Source organism: Oncorhynchus mykiss, unplaced genomic scaffold (assembly GCF_013265735.2).
Source record: "Oncorhynchus mykiss isolate Arlee unplaced genomic scaffold, USDA_OmykA_1.1 un_scaffold_864, whole genome shotgun sequence".
Taxonomy (NCBI): Eukaryota; Metazoa; Chordata; class Actinopteri; order Salmoniformes; family Salmonidae; genus Oncorhynchus; species Oncorhynchus mykiss.
In genome coordinates this window covers 25,543-38,813 of record NW_023494311.1, presented here as the reverse complement: position 1 = coordinate 38,813, position 13,271 = coordinate 25,543, and the positions used below count along the sequence as shown (strand labels likewise).

Here is a 13,271-nt window from a genome sequence, read left to right as displayed (position 1 = left end):
CCCTCTCCTTTGGTCTCTACTCAAACCTCTTCCTCTCCCTTGGTCTCTACTCAAACCTCTTTGTCTCCCTTGGTCTCTACTCAAACCTCTTTCCCTCCCTTGGTCTCTACTCAAACCTCTTCCTCTTCCTTGGTCTCTACTCAAACCTCTTTGTCTCCATTGGTCTCTACTTAAACCTCTTTGTCTCCATTGGTCTCTACTCAAACCTCTTTGTCTCCCTTGGGTCTCTACTCAAACCTCTTTGTCTCCCTTGGTCTCTACTCAAACCTCTTTGTCTCCTTTGGTCTCTAATCAAACCTCTTTGTCTCCCTTGGTCTCTACTCAAACCTCTCCTCTCCTTTGGTCTCTTGTAGATATTTTGAAAAGCTAGAAAGTTGAAGAAAACAATGTCAACATTTAAATATACGTATATTATTTTTCTTCCCCTCCAGGCCCTGGACGGGTTCTTCTTCGTGGTGAATATGGAGGGTAACATTGTGTTTGTGTCTGAGAACGTGACCCAGTACCTGCTGTATAACCAGGAGGAGCTGATGAACACCAGCATCTACAGCGTCCTGCACGTAGGAGACCACGCTGAGTTCATCAAGAACCTGCTTCCCAAGAGCCTGGGTGAGTATACCTATGGCTGGGTCAGTCTACTGTACAGTATACCTAGGGCTGGGTCAGTCTACTGTACAGTATACCTAGGGCTGGGTCAGTCTACTGTACAGTATACCTAGGGCTGGGTCAGTCTACAGTACAGTATACCTAGGGCTGGGTCAGTCTACTGTACAGTATACCTAGGGCTGGGTCAGTCTACAGTACAGTATACCTAGGGCTGGGTCAGCCTACTGTACAGTATAACTAGGGCTGGGTCAGCCTACTGTACAGTATACCTAGGGCTGGATCGGTCTACTGTACATTATACCTATGGCTGGGTCAGTCTACAGTACAGTATACCTAGGGCGGGGTCAGTCTACTGTACAGTATACCTAGGGCTGGGTCAGTCTACTGTACAGTATACCTAAGGCAGAACAGTTGAAACTGGAGCAGCAGCATGGTCAGGTGGACTGGGGACAGCAAGGAGTCATCATGTCAGGTAGTCCTGAGGCATGGTCCTAGGGCTCAGGTCCTCCGAGAGAGAGAAAGAAAGAGAGAAGGAGAGAATTAGAGAACGCACACTTAGATTCACACAGGACACCGAATAGGACAGGAGAAGTACTCCAGATATAACAAACTGACCCTAGCCCCCCGACACATAAACTACTGCAGCATAAATACTAGAGGCTGAGACTGGAGGGGTCAGGAGACACTGTGGCCCCATCCAAGGACACCCCCGGACAGGGCCAAACAGGAAGGATATAACCCCACCCACTTTGCCAAAGCACAGCCCCCACACCACTAGAGGGATATCTTCAACCACCAACTTACCATCCTGAGACAAGGCTGAGTATAGCCCACAAAGATCTCTGCCATGTCACAACCCAAGGGGGGGCGCCAACCCAGACAAGATGACCACATCAGTGAATCAACCCACTCAGGTGACGCACCCCTTCCAGGGACGGCATGAGAGAGCCCTAGTAAGCCAGTGACTCAGCCCCTATAATAGGGTTAGAGGCAGAGAATCCCAGTGGAAAGAGGGGAAACGGCCAGGCAGAGACAGCAAGGGCGGTTCGTTGCTCCAGAGCCTTTCCGTTCACCTTCCCACTCTGGGCCAGACTACACTCATCACTGAAGAGATGAGTCTTCAGTAAAGACTTAAAGGTTGAGACCGAGTTTGCGTCTCTGACATGGGTAGGCAGACCGTTCCATAAAAATTGTGCTCTATAGGAGAAAGCCCTGCCTCCAGCTGTTTGCTTAGAAATTCTAGGGACAATTAGGAGGCCTGCGTCTTGTGACCGTAGCGTACGTGTAGGTATGTACGGCAAGACCAAATCAGAGAGATAGGTAGGAGCAAGCCCATGTAATGCTTTGTAGGTTAGCAGTAAAACTTGAAATCAGCCCTTGCTTTGACAGGAAGCCAGTGTAGGGAGGCTAGCACTGGAGTAATATGATAATTTTTTTTGGTTCTAGTCAGGATTCTAGCAGCCGTATTTAGCACTAACTGAAGTTTATTTAGTGCTTTACCCGGGTAGCCGGAAAGTAGAGCATTGCAGTAGTCTAACCTAGAAGTGACAAAAGCATGGATTCATTTTTCTGCATCATTTTTGGACAGAAAGTTTCTGATTTTTGCAATGTTACGTAGATGGAAAAAAGCTGTCCTTGAAATGGTCTTGATATGTTCTTCAAAAGAGAGATCAGGGTCCAGAGTAACGCCGAGGTCCTTCACAGTTTTATTCGAGACGACTGTACAACCATTAAGATTAATTGTCAGATTCAACAGAAGATCTCTTTGTTTCTTGGGACCTAGAACAAGCATCTCTGTTTTGTCCGAGTTTAAAAGTAGAAAGTTTGCAGCCATCCACTTCCTTATGTATGAAACACAGGCTTCCAGCGAGGGCAATTTTGTGGCTTCACCATGTTTCATTGAAATGTACAGCTGTGTGTCATCCGCATAGCAGTGAAAGTTAACATTATGTTTTTTCGAATAACATCCCCAAGAAGTAAAATATATAGTGAAAACAATAGTGGTCCCAAAACGGAACCTTGAGGAACACCAAAATGAACAGTTGATTTGTCAGAGGACAAACCATTCACAGAGACAAACTGATATCTTTCCGACAGATAAGATCTAAACCAGGCCAGAAACTTGTCCGTGTAGACCAATTTGGGTTTCCAATCTCTCCAAAAGAATGTGGTGATCGACGGAATCAAAAGCACCACTAAGGTCTAGGAGCACGAAGACCGATGCAGAGCCTCGGTCCGATGCCATTATAATGTAAATTACCACCTTCACAAGTGCCGTCTCTGTGCTATGATGTACAGTATACCTAGGGCTGGGTCAGTCTACAGTACAGTATACCTAGGGCTGGGTCAGCCTACTGTACAGTATACCTAGGGCTGGGTCAGTCTACAGTACAGTATACCTAGGGCTGGGTCAGTCTACAGTACAGTATACCTAGGGCTGGGTCAGTCTACAGTACAGTATACCTAGGGCTGGGTCAGCCTACTGTACAGTATACCTAGGGCTGGGTCAGTCTACAGTACAGTATACCTAGGGCTGGGTCAGTCTACAGTACAGTATACCTAGGGCTGGGTCAGTCTACTGTACAGTATACCTAGGGCTGGGTCAGTCTACAGTACAGTATACCTAGGGTTGGGTCAGTCTACTGTACAGTATACCTAGGGCTGGGTCAGTCTACAGTACAGTATACCTAGGGCTGGGTCAGTCTACTGTACAGTATACCTAGGGCTGGGTCAGCCTACTGTACAGTATAACTAGGGCTGGGTCAGCCTACTGTACAGTATACCTATGGCTGGGTCAGTCTACAATACAGTATACCTAGGGCTGGGTCAGTCTACAATACAGTATACCTAGGGCTGGGTCAGTCTACAGTACAGTATACCTAGGGCTGGGTCAGTCTACAGTACAGTATACCTAGGGCTGGGTCAGTCTACTGTACAGTATACCTAGGACTGGGTCAGTCTACTGTACAGTATACCTAGGGCGGGGTCAGTCTACTGTACAGTATACCTAGGGCTGGGTCAGTCTACAGTACAGTATACCTAGGGCTGGGTCAGTCTACAGTACAGTATACCTAGGGCTGGGTCAGCCTACTGTACAGTATAACTAGGGCTGGGTCAGCCTACTGTACAGTATACCTATGGCTGGGTCAGCCTACTGTACAGTATACCTAGGGCTGGGTCAGTCTACAATACAGTATACCTAGGGCTGGGTCAGCCTACTGTACAGTATACCTATGGCTGGGTCAGCCTACTGTACAGTATACCTAGGGCTGGGTCAGTCTACTGTACAGTATACCTAGGGCTGGGTCAGCCTACTGTACAGTATAACTAGGGCTGGGTCAGCCTACTGTACAGTATACCTATGGCTGGGTCAGTCTACAATACAGTATACCTAGGGCTGGGTCAGTCTACAATACAGTATACCTAGGGCTGGGTCAGTCTACAGTACAGTATACCTAGGGCTGGGTCAGTCTACAGTACAGTATACCTAGGGCTGGGTCAGTCTACTGTACAGTATACCTAGGACTGGGTCAGTCTACTGTACAGTATACCTAGGACTGGGTCAGTCAACTGTACAGTATACCTAGGGCTGGGTCAGTCTACAGTACAGTATACCTAGGGCTGGGTCAGTCTACAGTACAGTATACCTATGGCTGGGTCAGTCTACTGTACAGTATACCTAGTATACCCATTACTCCATCACTGCTGTCCAGAACAGTCTTCCCTACTTATTCAACTTAATGTATTAAGTCGGCTTCTTTTAATTAAAGATTGACTTATTTTCATTTTAAATGTTCACTTCTGTAGTCAGACAAGTCCTTTCTCTTTCTTCTCCTGCTAGAATCAACCACATGTGTCTTCTAGTGATCTTTTGATAGGACAGGCACCTGCCAATCACAAAGTGAGCGATGACAGGGACAGTGCTGGTGGGTCAGTCTGCTGTGTGTCCCGCCTCGCCGTACCGGTGTTATTTCTGTGCGCTGTGGTTGGCTGCAGTCTAATTTATGGTCTCTCCTCTCCTCTCTCCACCTCTCATCCCCCAGAGAGGCAGGAAGGTAGTGGATAAGCCTGTCAGTCTCAGTATGATGGATCATGCTCTGCACTCAGCTTGCTCTCTGGGCTCTATCTCCCTCTTTCTCCTCCCTTTCTCTCCTCCCTCTCTCTCCTCCCTCTCCCTCCTCCCTCTCTCCTCCCTCTCTCTCCTCCCCCTCTCTCCTCCCTCTCTCTCTCTCTCTCTCTCTCCTCCCCTCTCTCTCTCTTGTTCTCTCTCCCTCCTCCCCCTCTCTCTCTCTTGTTCTCTCTCTCCTCCCCCTCTCTCCCCCCCCCTCCCTCTCTCTTTCCTCTCTCTCTCTCTCTCTCTCTCTCTTTCTCACCCCCTCTCTCTCCTCTCTCTCTCTCTCTTCCCCCTCTCTCTCCTCTCTCTCTCCTCCCCCTCTCTCTCTCTTGTTCTCTCTCTCTCTCTCCTCTCTCTCTCTCCTCCCATGTCAAGCCCCTGTCAGTAGCCCTCTGTAGTCCCTCATATCAGAGTTATACTCTTTAGTCTCTTAATGTGTTCTTAAGGGAACTCTATTCCCTAGATAGTGCACTACCCCATAGAGCCCTGGTCAAAAATAGTGCACTATCTAGGGAATAGGGTTTCATTTGGCACGGCAAACTCATATTGTGTATCAGATTGAGGTCACTAGTCTCCCTGTACTCTCTAAGCCATCGGGGCAGAACAGAGCACAGAACCCTGGAAAGTGGAAATGATCATGATAAGGACTGTGCTGTGGCCCAGATACACAGCTTATCAATGTCCACACACACACACACACACACACACACACACACACACACACACACACACACTGCTGAATGAGATCATGAACCAGATTGAGTTTGTGTCTAGGAGGCTGTACTGTATGAGGACAGAGGAGTGGTCCTCAATACAGAGTCTGGTTATAATACACAGTGACCCATATAGTGCCTCTCTCTGCCTGTCTTCCCCTCTCTCGCTCTCTGTCTTCTCCCCTCAGTCTCTCTCTCTCTGTCGTCCACCCTCAGTCTCTCTCTCTCTCTCTCTCTCTCTCTCTCTCTCTCTCTCTGTCTCCCCCCCACAGTCTCTCTCTCTCTCTCTCTCTATGTCATCCCCCCTCTGTCCCTGTCTTCCCCTCTCTCTCTCTCTCTCCGCCTTCCCCCCTCTCTCTCTCTCTCTACCTTCCCCTCTCTCTCTCTCTCTCTCTCCACCTTCCCCTCTCTCTCTCTGCCTTCCCCTCTCTCTCTGTCTTCCCCCTCTCTCTCTGTCCCTGTCTTCCCCTCTCTCTCTCTCCGCCTTCCTTCCCCTCTCTCTCTCCGCCTTCCCCTCTCTCTCTCTGCCTTCCCCCCTCTCTCTCTCTCTCTCTCTCTCTCTCTCTCTGCCTTCCCCTCTCTCTCTCTCCACTTCCCTCTCTCTCTCTCTCTGCCTTCCCCTCTCTCTCGCTCCACTTCCCCTCTCTCTCTCTCTCTGCCTTCCTCTCTCTCTCTCTCTCCACTTCCCCTCTCTCTCTCGCTTTGCCCTCCCCCTCTCTCTCTCTCTCTCTTCCACCTTCACCCCTCTCTCTCTCTGCCTTCCCCTCTCTCTCTCTCTCTCTCTCCACCTTCACCCCCTCTCTCTCTCCACTTCCCCTCTCTCTCTCTCTGCCTTCCCTCTCTCTCTCTCTCTCTCTCTCTCTCTCTCTCCACCTTCCCCCCCTCTCTCTCTGCCTTCCCCTCTCTCTCTCTCTCTCTCTCTCTTCCCCTCTCTCTCTCTCTGTCTCTCTCTCTCTCTCTCTCTCTCTCTGCCTTCCCCTCTCTCTCTCCACTTCCCCTCTCTCTCTCGCTGCCCTCCCCCCTCTCTCTCTCTCTCTCTCTCTCTCTCTCTCTCCGCCCTTCACCTCTCCTCTCTCTCTCTCTCTCTCTCTCTCTCTCTCTCTCTCTGTCTCTGTCTCTGTCTCTGTCTCTCTCTCTCTCTCTCTCTCTCTTCTCTCTCTCTCTCTGTCTTGTTCATCTTCATTTGAATGACCCAAAAGCACATATAGGCTAATATTGGTTAAATATGACTAATTTCTCCCTTCCCCTCCCTCCATCTCCCTTCCCCTCCCCCCCATCTCCCTTCCCCTCCCCCATCTCCCTTCTCCTCCCTTCCCCTCCCTCCCCCTCCCCCCATCTCCCTTCTCCTCCCCATCTACCTTTCCCTCCATCTCCCTTCCCCTCCCCCCAATCTCCCTCCCCCTTCTCCTCCCCTCCATCTCCCTTCTCCTCCCTCCATCTCCCTTCCCCTCCCTCCCTCCCTCCCTCCCTCTGTAGTGAACGGTGTGCCGTGGTCCAGTGAAGGTCCCAGGAGGAACAGTCACACGTTTTAACTGTCGTATGCTGGTCAACCCTCACAGTGACAACAGGGACGAGACCAACGACCATGAGAGACAGCAACAGAAATACGAAGCCATGCAGTGTTTCGCTGTCTCCGAACCCAAGAGCATCAAGGAGGAGGCAGAAGGTATGGAGAGAGGGGGGAGGGATTCACTGTAAACCCAAGAGCATCAAGGAGGAGGCCGAAGGTATGGAGAGAGGGGGGAGGGATTCACTGTAAACCCAAGAGCATCAAGGAGGAGGCCGAAGGTATGGAGAGAGGGGGAGGGATTCACTGTAAACCCAAGAGCATCAAGGAGGAGACAGAAGGTATGGAGAGAGGGGGGAGGGATTCACTGTAAACCCAAGAGCATCAAGGAGGAGGCCGAAGGTATGGAGAGAGGGGGAGGGATTCACTGTAAACCCAAGAGCATCAAGGAGGAGGTAGAAGGTATGGAGAGAGGGGGGAGGGAGAGAGGGGGAGGGAGAGGGATTCACTGTAAACCCAAGAGCATCAAGGAGGAGTCAGAAGGTATGGAGAGAGGGGGGAGGGGACAGGAAGGTGACTGGGGAAGGAGGAGGAACACAGGAAGGTGACTGGGGGACAGGAAGGTGACTGGGGGAGTAGGAGGAACACAGGAAGGTGACTGTGGGAGGAGGAGGGGGACAGGAAGGTGACTGGGGGACAGGAAGGTGACTGGGGATTAGGAGGAACACAGGAAGGTGACTGGGGGACAGGAAGGTGACTGGGGGAGTAGGAGGAACACAGGAAGGTGACTGGGGGAGGAGGAGGGGGACAGGAAGGTGACTGGGGGAGTAGGAGGGGTACAGGAAGGTGACTGGGGGAGTAGGAGGGGACAGGAAGGTGACTGGGGGAGGAGGAGGGGGACAGGAAGGTGACTGGGGGAGGAGGAGGGGGACAGGAAGGTGACTGGGGAGGAGGAGGGGGACAGGAAGGTGACTGGGGAGGAGGAGGGGGACAGGAAGGTGACTGGGGGAGTATGAGGGGGACAGGAAGGTGACTGGGGGAGTAGGAGGAACACAGGAAGGTGACTGGGGGAGGAGGTGGGGGACAGGAAGGTGATTGGGGGGACAGGAAGGTGACTGGGGGATTAGGAGGAACACAGGAAGGTGACTGGGGGAGGAGGAGGGGGACAGGAAGGTGACTGGGGGAGTAGGAGGGGGACAGGAAGGTGACTGGGGGAGTAGGAGGGGGACAGGATGGTGACTGTCTCCTGTTACATCCTGTTATACTGTCATCATGTCCCCTGTTACATCGTGTTATACTGTCATCATGTCACCCTGTTCCCTCTGTAGTGAAGGAGCACAGCCCTGCGCCCCACAATCATTAAAAACTACTAGATAAATAACAACACATACTGGAAATAAACCGTGTTTCAATTTCTCTCTCTCCCTCTCTCCCTTCTCTCCTCTCTTCTCCTCTCCCCCTCTCTCTCCCTCTCTCGCTTCCCCTCCCCCCTTTCTCTATCCCTCCCACCTCTCTCTCCCTCTTTTCTCCCACTCCCTCCCCTCCCCTCTCTCTCTTGCTCCCTCCCACCTCTCTCTCTCTCCCTCTCCTTCTAGACTTCCAGTCATGTCTGATTTGTGTGGCTCGCAGGATGCCCATGAAGGCGGGGCCAATTCTTCCCGCACACGAGAGCTTCACCACCCGCCAGGACCTTCAAGGTAACCAATCACAGCACTGAAATCCTACCACCTGACCTGGCATAAACAATCACACGGCGAGGATCATACCACCAGACCAGACATTAACCAATTACATCCACTGAATCATACCACCAGACCAGACATTAACCAATCACATCCACTGAATCATACCACCAGACCAGACATTAACCAATCACATCCACTGAATCATACCACCAGGCTGCCAATAACCAATCACACGGCCTGAAAATGACCAATGCTGTCCACCAGGCGGATCTTAACCAATCGGAAAACAATCTATAAATAACCAGCAATACCCTAACCAATCACACAGCCAGACTGGTACGACCAGACAGATTATAACCAATCACATTAGTCTTTAAATGAGGTTTCCAGTGACAAAGTAACTTTTCTCAAGGTGTCACTGTGAAGAGATATGGTTAGAGAGAGAGTGTTGTCTGAGTGCCAGCCCAAAGCCTGGTCAGTACCCAACCCGTGACCCTGGTGTACTGCTGTCCCAAAGCCTGGTCAGTACCCAACCCGTGACCCTGGTGTACTGCTGTCCCAAAGCCTGGTCAGTACCCAACACGTGACCCTGGTTGTACTGCTGTCCCAAAGCCTGGTCAGTACCCAACACGTGACCCTGGTGTACTGCTGTCCCAAAGCCTGGTCAGTACCCAACACGTGACCCTGGTGTACTGCTGTCCCAAAGCCTGGTCAGTACCCAACCCGTGACCCTGGTTGTACTGCTGTCCCAAAGCCTGGTCAGTACCCAACACGTGACCCTGGTGTACTGCTGTCCCAAAGCCTGGTCAGTACCCAACCCGTGACCCTGGTGTACTGCTGTCCCAAAGCCTGGTCAGTACCCAACACGTGACCCTGGTGTATTGCTGTCCCAAAGCCTGGTCAGTACCCAACACGTGACCCTGGTGTACTGCTGTCCCAAAGCCTGGTCAGTACCAACACGTGACCCTGGTGTACTGCTGTTCTGGCACTGTACCTGAGTCTTTAGTCTGTCATTCACCCTGCAGTCTGTCTGCAGTCTACCTGCAGTCTACCTGTAGTCTACCTGTAGTCTACCTGTAGTCTACCTGTAGTCTACCTGCAGTCTACCTGTAGTCTACCTGCAGTCTACCTGCAGTCTACCTGCAGTCTACCTGCAGTCTACCTGTAGTCTACCTGCAGTCTACCTGCAGTCTACCTGTAGTCTACCTGCAGTCTACCTGCAGTCTACCTGCAGTCTACCTGCAGTCTACCTGTAGTCTACCTGCAGTCTACCTGTAGTCTACCTGCAGTCTACCTGCAGTCTACCTGTAGTCTACCTGCAGTCTACCTGCAGTCTACCTGCAGTCTACCTGCAGTCTACCTGTAGTCTACCTGCAGTCTACCTGCAGTCTACCTGTAGTCTACCTGCAGTCTACCTGTAGTCTACCTGCAGTCTACTTGACCGCTCTGTTTCAGCCTCCATGCACACTGGACAGGGAGTATCAAATCAAATGTATTTATATAGCCCTTCGTACATCAGCTGATATCTCAAAGTGCTGTACAGAAACCAAGCCTAAAACCCCAAACAGCAAGCAATGCAGGTTTAGAAGCACGGTGGCTAGGAAAAACTCCTAGAAAGGCCAAAACCTTGGAAGAAACCTAGAGAGGAACCAGGCTATGAGGGGTGGCCAGTCCTCTTCTGGCTGTGCTGGGTGGAGATTAGAAACCTAGAGAGGAACCAGGCTATGAGGGGTGGCCAGTCCTCTTCTGGCTGTGCAGGGTGGAGATTATTAACCCAGAGAGGAACCAGGCTATGAGGGGTGGCCAGTCCTCTTCTGGCTGTGCCGGGTGGCGATTATAAACCTAGAGAGGAACCAGGCTATGAGGGGTGGCCAGTCCTCTTCTGGCTGTGCGGGTGGAGATTATAAACCTAGAGAGGAACCAGGCTATGTGGGGTGGCCAGTCCTCTTCTGGCTGTGCCGGGTGGAGATTATAAACCTAGAGAGGAACCAGGCTATGAGGCGTGGCCAGTCCTCTTCTGGCTGTGCTGGAAGTATGACAGAACAGCGTGTGTGAACGACACAGGGAGGAGGTCTATGAGTGTGTAAAACAGATGGACAGATAGTGTGTGTGGGTGTGTGTGTGTGCGCGCGCTTGTGTGCATGTAAGCTCAATAACCTGACCTCATGCGTGTGAGCATTTGTGATCAGTAGCCTGACTCTCTCTATCTCCGTTGTGTCCCTAGGTAAGATCACGTCACTAGACACCAGTCTTCTGAGAGCCTCTATGAAGCCTGGCTGGAAGACCTGGTGAGGACAAGTATCCAGAGGTTTCACCTACAGAACGACGGAGAGATGTCCTTCGCCAAGAGACACCAACAAGAGGGTGAGACTACCAGACGAGGCCTATATCATCTTGGACTACCAGACGAGGCCTATATCATCTTAGGCTACCAGACGAGGCCTATATCATCTTAGACTACCAGACGAGGCCTATATCATCTTAGACTACCAGACGAGGCCTATATCGTCTTAGACAATCACAAACACATCATGTTAGTCCTTGAATCCAAAGCTCCGTCCATGAATTTGAGTGGTTACATTTCTCCAATATCGTCACTCAGCTATTTACCAAAACATGTGATGGGGTGACTGCTTTGTTGTCGTTTCGATCCCAGATTTCTTTTTTTAACACGGTAGGTCGTTCCCCGTGTGTGTCTCTTTCCAGTGTTGCATCACGGCCAGGCATTCAGCCCCATCTACAGGTTCTCTCTGTCAGACGGGACCATCGTGTCGGCTCACACCAAGAGCAAGCTGGTCCGCTCCCCTGCCACCAACGAACCCCAGCTCTACATGTCTCTACACCTGCTACAGAGGTACGAACCCTAACCCCTGACCCCTGACCCCTAACCCCAGCTCTACATGTCTCTACACCTGCTACAGAGGTACGTACCCTGACCCCTAACCCCAGCTCTACATGTCTCTACACCTGTTACAGAGGTATGTACCCTGACCCCTGACCCCTAACCCCAGCTCTACATGTCTCTACACCTGTTACAGAGGTACGTTCCCTAACCCCTGACCCCTAACCCCTGAACCCCAGCTCTACATGTCTCTACACCTACTACAGAGGTACGTACCCTGACCCCTGACCCCTAACCCCAGCTCTACATGTCTCTACACCTGCTACAGAGGTATGTACCCTGACCCCTGACCCCTAACCCCAGCTCTACATGTCTCTACACCTACTACAGAGGTACGTACCCTGACCCCTGACCCCTAACCCCAGCTCTACATGTCTCTACACCTGCTACAGAGGTATGTACCCTGACCCCTGACCCCTAACCCCAGCTCTACATGTCTCTACACCTGTTACAGAGGTACGTTCCCTAACCCCTGACCCCTAACCCTGAACCCCAGCTCTACATGTCTCTACACCTGTTACAGAGGTACGAACCCTAACCCCTGACCCCTAACCCCAGCTCTACATGTCTCTACACCTGTTACAGAGGTACGTTCCCTAACCCCTGACCCCTAACCCCTGAACCGCAGCTCTACATGTCTCTACACCTACTACAGAGGTACGTACCCTGACCCCTGACCCCTAACCCCAGCTCTACATGTCTCTACACCTGCTACAGAGGTACGAACCCTGACCCTTGATCCCTAACCAGAGCGTGGTTTACATGAGGGTTTCGGGGTGTAACTAGTGGTTTACATGAGGGTTTCAGGGTGTAACTAGTGGTTTACATTAGGATTTCAGGGTGTAACTAGTGGTTTACATGAGGGTTTCAGGGTGTAGCTAGTGGTTTACATTAGGATTTCAGGGTGTAACTAGTGGTTTACATGAGGGTTTCAGGTGTAACTAGTGGTTTACATTAGGATTTCAGGGTGTAACTAGTGGTTTACATGAGGGTTTCAGGGTGTAGCTAGTGGTTTACATGAGGTTTTCGGGGTGTAGCTAGTGGTTTACATGAGGGTTTCAGGGTGTAGCTAGTGGTTTACATGAGGGTTTTCAGGGTGTAGCTAGTGGTTTACATTAGGGTTTCAGGGTGTAGCTAGTGGTTTACATGAGGGTTTCAGGGTGTAGCTAGTGGTTTACATTAGGGTTTCAGGGTGTAACTAGTGGTTTACATTAGGGTTTCAGGGTCTAACTAACCTGTCTGTCACTCTGTGGGGACCTGTCTGTCACTCTGTGGGGACCTGTCTGTCACTCTGTGGGGACCTGTCTGTCTCAAGGGGTGTGGGTGGGGCATTAATCGGGGACTGAACTACACACTGAATAGAGGATGTTCCTTTGTCCCAAATGGCGACTTTGACGGGGGTGGGGGCCACATGGAAATCTGAACTCATCAGGAGGGGCAGCAGTATGTTTACGTACCCACAGTCCACTGCTTTGTGCAATTAATCCGTTTGTGCAGTTAAAATACTTTAAATTACTTTGTGCAGTTAAATTACTTTAAAATACTTTGTGCAGTTAAATTACTTTAAATTACTTTGTGCAGTTAAATTACTTTAAAATACTTTGTGCAGTTAAATTACTTTAAAATACTTTGTGCAGTTAAAATACTTTGTGCAGTTAAATTACTTTAAATTACTTTGTGCAGTTAAATTACTTTGTGCAGTTAAATTACTTTGTGCAGTTAAATTACTTTAAAATACTTTGTG

The 13,271-nt window shown here is 50.6% G+C and overlaps 1 protein-coding gene across 1 annotated transcript in view; it reads left to right on the top strand.

The window, feature by feature from the left end:
• Positions 1-431: 431 nt before the first annotated feature.
• The window catches only part of LOC118963860 (nuclear receptor coactivator 2-like), a gene marked incomplete at both ends in the record, with an annotated part of 38,224 nt that continues 25,384 nt past the window's right edge, over positions 432-13,271 (top strand). The window contains 7 exon segments of the mRNA XM_036974760.1: positions 432-609; positions 6,910-6,959; positions 6,961-7,099; positions 8,536-8,637; positions 10,850-10,900; positions 10,903-10,989; positions 11,332-11,479. Of these exon segments, the coding sequence (XP_036830655.1) occupies positions 432-609; positions 6,910-6,959; positions 6,961-7,099; positions 8,536-8,637; positions 10,850-10,900; positions 10,903-10,989; positions 11,332-11,479 (755 nt within the window).